The sequence below is a fragment of the Tupaia chinensis genome, unplaced genomic scaffold (genome assembly GCF_000334495.1).
Source record: "Tupaia chinensis unplaced genomic scaffold, TupChi_1.0 Scaffold000469_1, whole genome shotgun sequence".
In the NCBI taxonomy this organism is placed as follows: Eukaryota; Metazoa; Chordata; class Mammalia; order Scandentia; family Tupaiidae; genus Tupaia; species Tupaia belangeri.
Window position 1 is genome coordinate 1,415,588 of NW_006159978.1, and position 8,818 is coordinate 1,424,405.

Here is an 8,818-nt window from a genome sequence, read left to right on the forward strand (position 1 = left end):
TTACACACAGAGATATGGGGTCCAGGAAGACCCAACCCCCCATGCATTTCCCCAAAAGTCTTCTGTTTCCCGCTTTGTGAAAAATTCGATCACTATTCTTGGTTTAAGCCATTTTCACTTCCATTAAAAAAAAAAGCCATGGTCCTATGAATGTAGGATCAGGTGGTTAGATGCAATGTTCTGCCCTCAAAAGGCTTGACATCCAGTAGAGCAGATTGAAGATTTGCACACCAGTCACCCATGCAAAGGGTAATACAGCATCTGAGGAGAGGCAAGACATGGTGTGAATGGTGAGGGCTGAAATACTGCAGTGGGCAGAGAGCTCTGGGAGGCTTGGACTAGCCAAAAAGATTTCCTGGGTGGAAGGCATAGGGTGGACTGAGCTGAGCCTTAAAGGTAGAGGAAGACAAACAAGCAGGAGAAGAAGGCATTCTTGGAGGACACACATGAAGAGTAGAGGCAGAGGGACCAGCAGTTGGTGTAATGACTGTCACTGGACTCCCATGTAGTCGACTGTGGTTTGAGTCCTGGACCCAGTGTCTTAAACTTAAGCCGGGCACATATGTGTGCGTGCCCAAGATCCTGAGAGGAGAACGGAGGAGAAGGGGTTGTGGTGTGGCCATCTTCCCTGGGGGGTGATTTCTTGCTTTCTGTCTTTCTGTCTCTCTCTCTCTGTCTTTCCACATAGTGCACATGCCCTATAGCACAAACCTCTCAAAAAAAAAAAAAAACCCCAAAAAAAAAAAAAAAAAAGAGTAGAGGCAGGAAGGTGCATGGCCCACCATATGTCCCAGGAATTGGGAAAGGACCAGCAGGGTGGAAGCTGCTGTGGTGGAGTCAGAGTGGATGGGGCAGGGAAGGTGGAGAGTTAACAGAGAGTCAGAGAAATGGGAGACGGTCATTCCGAGGTGCACATTCTGACCTCTCCTGGAAAATAAGACCATGGCAGGCCCTCTTATTCTCTCCTGGCTCCTTTCTCCCTGGGTAAATACTCCACCTCCACGTGCCTGGTGCCCTGTCACCCCATGGGTCCCCGAGACTGCAGGGAGAATGACTGGTAACCCTGTACATGGGGTGAGGACAGGGGTGGCTGAGCTTTGATCCCATTTAGGCACTGACAGTGGGATTCAGACAAAGGAGAGAGAGATGCCTTTGAGGAGAGGGAGGTGAAGCTGAGAGCACACGGCAGCACCAAGTCCTTGCGCTCAACTTGCCTGGGTCTAGGGAGAAGGAAGGGTTAAGGCCCATGGGTCTGGGCTCCCTGCAGGGTGGAGAAGGGAGGGGAGGAGAAGTGGGTGCTTCATACTGCTCAGCCTCTGAGCTGTAGGGCTGAGGGCAGGGAAGGAGCAGCCCAAGGTTTGGGAGAGGAGACTGCTCAGCCAAGTGGTTCTGAAATATCACTCGCAGGAGACACTCGCAGGACCCCCTTGCAGGCCAGCCTTCTTGGAGTTCCCTGTGCATTCTCCTCCAGCCAGAGCTCCCAGAGATGGCTCTGCCTATGTCCCTGAGCCCCAGCAGGGCTGGCTGGGGAGGGGCAGGGCCTGAGGCTGGGGGCATCTGCTCACTACCTCCCTTGGTGGAGAGCAGGTCTACACCCCTCCATTTCAGGCCCCCCAACATCTCCACAGGGATCTCCTCCATTAGGAGCTTGACATGTGGGGGCTTGAGAGTCCTGAAGGTCAGAGGTCCTCAGTTACTTGGAGGGAAGCCACACCCCAGAGTCGCTAGGATAACAGGCAGGCACCGACATCGGCTCTGACTCACATGGGTCTGGCCCTGAGCCAAAGCAGGTCCATGAGCTCCCTCGAGCGCCCTAGGAAGCGAGTGCTACCACCAGCAGCCGACGCTCTCCCAGAAGTTGGATTGCCCAGTCCTGCTGAGGCCGAAGCTTGAAGCACACGGCCATTTAGTCGGTTGGTTAGCTGCGAAATGGAGCCACCTGAGCTGAGGTGTCCCCGAGGGCATTGAGCCTGGGGGAGGGAGGAAGGGGAGAGCCACAACAGCAAGAGACATGGGAGGCTTAGTCACAGGAGCTGAGCACCCTCGAGGACCAGGGACCGTGCTGAGGCTTTCCATGAGGTTGGCGAAGGTATCTCCCTGGGAGGGCCTAGAAGTCAATTCTGGGGGCCTATAAAATTGAAGGGCTGGAGCTTGTGCAGGGGATTCCCTCTCCCTAGAACCCTGGCTCCCTGGCTCCCTGGGTTGCTTGAACTCTGTTCCTGAGGCAGAGGTGGCTCTCACCTCCCACCCCACCACAGTGCCTCCTCCAAGCGGCACAGTGCCTCCCACTAGCTGTGCCTGATCTAGCCCTCGTCATCACCGTTCCTCCACGCCCTGTGGCTTCCGTGGTCTCCTTGGCCTGATTCGGGTTTGCACATCACTCTGCAGATCTCCCCGTCACCTTCTTTGTGGAGCCCCTGCAGCCCCCCTTCTAGGATGTCCTAGACACCATGGTGCTCAGGAGGGGGCACCGCCATGAACCCTGTCGGATGTGACCTGAGAAGGCGGAAGGAGGCGGGGTCCAAGGAGGGCGTCTCCATCTCCCATCATGGCGCTGGCTTGGTCTTTCTGGCCAGCTGGCTGTGCCTCGTGCCCGGAAAGAACCAGCTTCAGAGTCCAGAGCTTGGAGCACATGGCTTCCTCCCTCCCCTCTCCCATCAACCCCCTGGGCTGGGGCCACCGAAGCCCTCGTCCACCCACTGAGGAGGCCTGCAAACCATTTTATTAGATTAAAGCAAACATCTGCCAAAGAAAAAAAGCAAAACCTTAATTGGAGGCCCCCGGTGATGTTTGCGGAGACAGATGGGAAAGGATCTAATGAAATCACCTCATCCTGGCCTCTGTGCAGAGCTCACCCATAAAACAACATTGCCAGGCAACGGGCCTTTGCCACCCGCAGGGCCGATAGGGGCTGGGAGGAGCTGCGTGTTTGGAAGGTGGTTCTGTAAGCGCGTGACGGTGTGTTGACTCTGCTGCTCACCGCCCCGGGCTCCCTGGGAGATAAGCAGCTGCCACGTTCCCTGAGTACAGGCAGAGAGCTGCTCCCGAGGACCTCGGGCAAGCACTGTCTGCGTGGACTGTTCTGAGGTCCCGCCAGCGCAGACCTGGTGCTCACTACAGGGGACACTTCCAGCCACCAGGAGCAGTGGTGGCCAGGATTCCTTTCTCTCTCTGACTCCCGGCTTTTGCCCTAAGGTTGGAGTCAGGTGTTCAGTGCTGCGAGCTAGCTTTACCTCATGGCACATCCATCCCAGAGCCTCAAGCCTCTGGGCCTCCTCTCCATTGATCCTGTTTCCCTCAGAGTGACAGCAAAGTCCTCACCAAGCCCACGAGGCATTGCATGATCTGACCCAACGTCATCTCACCTCCACCAGCCCCTGGCTCACCTCTCTCCCAGCCACTGTGGCCTCCACGCTCTACCTCACACCGGCCAGGTCTGCACCTGCCCCAGGACCTTGGCACTGGCTGTTCACTCTGCCTAGAGAGTTTTCCTCCATAGACACACATGGTTCTCTTCCTCAACTCCACCAGGTCCTCACTCAAGTTCCATCTCAATAAGCCCCACCCCAGCCCACGTAGGAAGGCCCACGCCTTCCCTCTCTCATGTTCCAAATCGCCTCGCCCTGTTCCACTCTTCCTTTTCCACAGCAGTCTCCCCCTGGAAGCTGACACAGCATGAACTCACTTACCCTGGATGACTGTTGGTTGTCCGTCTCAGCCTGGAGCACAGGCGCCCTTTTTCTTCACTTGCATAACCCGAGATCTGAGAGCGGGGCCAGGAACACAGAAGGTGCTCAGTAAGTGCTCGTTGAATGAAGGAACGCTCCCCACCCCCGCCCCTAAACCATTCTGATGGAACACGTGAAAGAGGCTGGGTCCTGAGAGGTCAGAGTGGGTGATGCCTGGCATGCGCCTCTGCCTGGGGTGGCCCATCACCCACCACCTCACCACAGGGGGCTTCCAGAAGGAGGCAGCCTTGGCCAGGAGGGAGAACCCCAGGCTAGTGACCGGAGGGCATGGCATCGGCGTTGCTATTGATTCACTGTGTGACGCACACGAATCATCTCTGGGACTCGATTTCTTTGTTTGTCAGAACAATCACACCCAGAGGTAGGGATGGAGGAGAAATCTACTAGGACCCAAGAGGGGCAAGGCTTGAAGGGCACAGAACTCCACATGGCTGCAGGACTGACCTTCTGGAGATGAGGACACTGCAGCCCACCCACACCCTGGCTGTTGTTGGTCAGCATCTTAGCTCGGATTCTGTGAGACAAGAATTTGAGTGTGTGGGGTTTGTCAGGAATCCCTGGTATGGGAGTGGGAAAGGCAGACGGGGATGTGGACAGAGGGTGAGGAAGGAAACGGAAGCCAATGTCGTGCACACTGCTGGCAGTGTGCAAGATCAACACATGCACTATCGATAGTGTGTGCACTCTCATAACGTGTGCAGATCAATAGCATGTGCGCTCTCATAACGTGTGCATTATCAGTAATGTGCACTCTTGCAGTTTCATAATGTGTGCACTATCAATAGTGTGCACTTTCATGACGTGCACTATCAATAACGTACACACTATTATAACATGTGCAGTCAATAGCATGTGCCCTCATAACATGTGCACTATCAATAGTGTGCACTCTCATAACGTGTGCACTCTCACTGTGTGCACTACCAACAGAGCCTGTGCTAGCAACAGTCGGGTTCTGTTAACAAGTACCCACAAAGTGTGTGCTATCAAGCCAGATGCCACTGTGAAAACATGAGCTCATTCCCTCAGGGAACTGCTGGGAAATGGTTCAAGACCTCCTCAGGAGGCTGCCTGAGCTCACTGGCTAAGGCTCTCCTGTGGTGGGCCCCTGAGCTTTCAGCTTCCTGAGCCCTCTGGGCTATGGGCACAGAGGAAATTAGTCAGAATCCTGGAAGGACCAAGAGACACACAGGGCTCGGGCTGCATCTGTCATAGTGGGACTCAGGCCTGGGTTGTGGGAAGCTGCCCAGGTCTCTGGCCACCCTGTGCTCATTGCTCTGCCCAGGCACCAATGGGACTCTCTGGGGCCTCCCAGTATCAGTATTCTGGGGGGCTACACAACCATGAGAGCTACCTCTGCAGGCCTGGGAGACAGCTCTGGCTCCAGGGGCTCTGGCACCCCTCCCCATGGGACTCCTATTCATGGGACTCGGTGCCTGGCGTGCTCCTAGGTGTGCCTGCTGAGTGGGCAGCTTCTGCCCCACAGTGAGGCTAGGATGCTGGCTCTGTCCCCTGTCCCCCTACTCTGGCCAGGAGGCAGCCCCCACACATGCCACATAGTCGTGCACGGAGTGCTTTTTTCTTTTTCTTTTTTTTTTTTTTTATTGCTATGGAAGATGAGGCAGTCTCTACAAAGTTCATAGAGATCACATACAATGAAAAACAATGCATGGATTTCTTTGTGTGTGTATGTGTGTGTCCAAATAAACTCGTCCTTTAATTCCATTTCTCCATGAACCTCCTGAAATCCTCTCATATACATAACACAACACTGAGTATTCTATTTTTAGGTGCACAGTCGGTGACGTTATGTACGCATCCACTGTCATACAATCCGAACCACACCCATCTCCAGAGCTCTTTAAGCTCCTTACCTACTAAACACTAACCCCTATCCCGCCCTCCCCCAGCCCCAGGGACCACCATTCCATTTTCTGTCTCTATGAATTTCTAGAAAGTCATTTTTAAAGAAGCATCTCAGCATAGTTCTCATGGTCCAACTTCATCCGCCTTCTTTCCCTCTCCCCTTGTCCCACCCCAGATCATCCCCCCAACACTAGAGTCAAAGGGGCATATTTTGGCTACCGGTCTCCCACTTCTTTCATTCATTTAAAAAATAATTAGATAGACTACAGAGGTTGTGTGTACGAGAGTCTTTTATCATAGCGAGAACAAAACAAACCCCCAAACCAGGGAACGTCTGGAAGTAAGCAGTACATTGCGGTGGACCGTTTCACTCAGGATGGGTTAATACCTGTGCCATGATTCTGGGAAGACTCGTGTGGACATGACACCCGTGCACACATCCACGATGACCAAACGTCACAGGGGCCTGGGGCACTTCTCAGGGCTCCACTGAGATCCTTCCCTGGGAACTGACCACTGGAGCTCCCCAAGCAAAAATGACAGAATGGATGCTTTAGAGTTGCCGATGCTCCTCTCAGGGTGGACGAGGACGGGGGCTTCTCCCGCAGTTTTCAACATAAGATGCAGATTAGTGTTCCCTGTACTACTGCGGTCCTGTCACCCCTCCTCCATGCTATTCCTTGGACAGGCCAGACACTTTCATCTCTCTGGGCATTTGCACTTGTCATTCCCTCTGCTCGGAGCTCTCTTCTCCGAGACCCCTGCTAGCCCATGCCCTCACCAGCCTCAAAAGTCACCTCCACGGTGAGGCCTCATCAGACCCACTCTCCTCACATGGAACCTGGTCCCCCTGCTGGCAAACCCATCCCTACCCTGCTGTATTTCTGCCCACAGCACTTGCCACCTGACATCCTGTGTGTCATGCACTGTCACTTGTCCTGCTCTGTCCTCACCCACTAGAATGTAATATCCTCTGTTGGCTTCTGTTCTGTGCCCTCAGCACCAAGAACAGCTAAGCGCTGTTACAACGTGCTCTGCGCACATATTGGGTGCTCAAGATGTCAGCACACAGCAGGTGTGTCAATGAGTAAGAGCATGAGCGGGGCCATTCCAGGGTCCTCTGAGCACCTACCAGGTTCGTATTTAGGGGCAGATGTGCAGAAAGTAGAAAGCAGCACCAAATGGGGGTTATTTAGGGGCAGATGTGCAGAAAGTAGAAAGTAGCACCTAATGGGGCTGGGGGGGGCGGTCTGATGATGCCAGCCAATGTCAGACTGTCTGCCAGATACCGGCTCGCTATGCCGCTGGGTCAGGTCGCAGAGCATTTCTGGCAGGGCCACAGAGTGCAAGCAGCACTGTGAGGGGGCATTGAGGGCTCCGGGGCAGAGGGAAACAAACCAGGAAAGCTTCACACAAAACAGTCCGGTTTTGAGAACTCTCAAGAAGAGAGAAGGGATGTTCTCAAATACAGGATGGGTGGCCCAGGAAGAAGGGGATTCTGAAGGCTGAACCAGGCTAATGAGACGATGTTACAAGACTCATATTTTGGCTTGATATTAAGAACTGGCCCTCAGGAGGGCCGTCTCACGTTGGCTGAGACTTTCTGAAGCCCGTCCCCTGCAAGATCTAGGATTCACTCCCTCCCTGGCTAAGCTTTCAAGCAGTGCATTCAACAGTTAGCGCCTGAGTGCGTGCACTGAGTGCGGAGTGGGGCGCTGTGAAGGCAGTGGCGACCCCACAGCATTCAAATCAATCAATCCACAAACGCCACAGGTCCTGAAGGCACAGAACAGGGTTGCCAGAGGTCACACTCAGACAGAGGGTCGAGAGGGCTCTCTAGCGCCTCCTAGAGACTGGGGGGAGCCCAGCCTGATGAATGCGTTTCCAGCCTGTGAAATCGGAAACCCGGAGAGGACCTTACGGAGGAGCGTGGCCCGGTGCGCTAGGGTTGGCAGGGACCCCAGGGCACACTGGAGGAACATGAGGTCCAGAGACGGGGAGTGACTTCCCACTACACACAGCAAATCGGAGGAACCAATGAGGGTGGAAGACCAGCCTCTGCTCCCGTCTCCCCTCATCCCGCCCGTGTGGCCTCCCAGATAGTCACTTCCCCGCCAGAACTACCAGTTCTGAGCCGCGGAGGCCAGAGGCTGAGAGAGGGGAGGCGGGGGAGATGGAGTGAGCCGGGCCGGACCCCCTGGGGGTGGGGAGAGGGGGGCAGAGGAGGCCCACTGAAGTCATTTCCGGGGTCGGGGGTTTATAAGCTGGGCGCGGAGCGCTACTCCTACCGCTGCAGACACTGCTACTGCGGTACTTGAGCCAGTGCGGAGAGCCCTGCGGGCGGACAGACAGACAAACGCAGATCCAGACGCTGCGCTCCCCAACTCGGCCCCAGCACCGCCGCAGCCGACCCCGGCCGCCGCTCCAGACACCCCTCTCCTGATACCGCCGTCTCCGCCCCACATCGCCAGCTGCTCGGCGCCCCGGGTTCGCCATGCGCTCCGCGGCTGTTCTGGCGCTTCTGCTTTGCGCCGGGCAAGGTGAGTGAGCGCGGGGGTCTCGGAGGAGAAGGTCCCCGGGCGCTCCTGCCTGCTGTTGCCCTGCCTGCCCGGAGGTCCAGGCACCGCACAGCGCCGCCTGCCCCTTCTTCCCTCCACCCGGGCGCGGCTAGTTTTCAGCACCGCGGACAGCGCCAGGATCTCCCACTTGACCCCGAATCGTGGTCTCCGCCCAGGACGCTCAGGACGCTTAGACCGGGCTCCCAACGCCGCGGGCAGGGTCCCCTCTCCTATTCTGGGCTCGGGGCCTCGGCTGCATCAGGGCAGCGCCTGCTCGGGGCGCCGTGGGCGGGCCCAGGGGCCAAGGTCATTGGCAAGAGATGGGAGGACCGCCGCTCGCTCCCTCCCGCCTCCCTTCCTTTTCCGTCTGTAGTCGTCTCTGCCCTGACTTCTGTCCCCACATATCGCCTCACAACCCCTCTTCCCCCACTCAGGGGACCCTCCCTCTGCGCCTGCCCCCACCCCAATGCCACTGCAGCCTGGCCTTGTTTTCATAGCACTTGCCATCAGCTTGCACACCCCTCCAGAGCAGGAGCTTCCCCAAAGGGAAGGGTAAAGCTTCCCAGCACAGCCTCTGGGGGCCACCCCCTGGGGGCAGCAGCCAGGAAGGGAAATAGAACCAGCCACAGCTCTCATCTGGGGACC

At 56.2% G+C, this 8,818-nt stretch overlaps 1 protein-coding gene across 1 annotated transcript in view; it reads left to right on the plus strand.

The window, feature by feature from the left end:
* The first annotated feature begins 7,762 nt into the window (after positions 1-7,762).
* CHGA (chromogranin A) overlaps positions 7,763-8,818 on the plus strand; it is a 15,402-nt gene continuing 14,346 nt past the window's right edge. The window contains exon 1 of the mRNA XM_006155814.3: positions 7,763-8,155. Coding sequence (XP_006155876.1) covers positions 8,110-8,155 — 46 coding nt within the window. The 5' untranslated portion in view covers positions 7,763-8,109. The remainder of the gene's footprint in view (positions 8,156-8,818) is intronic.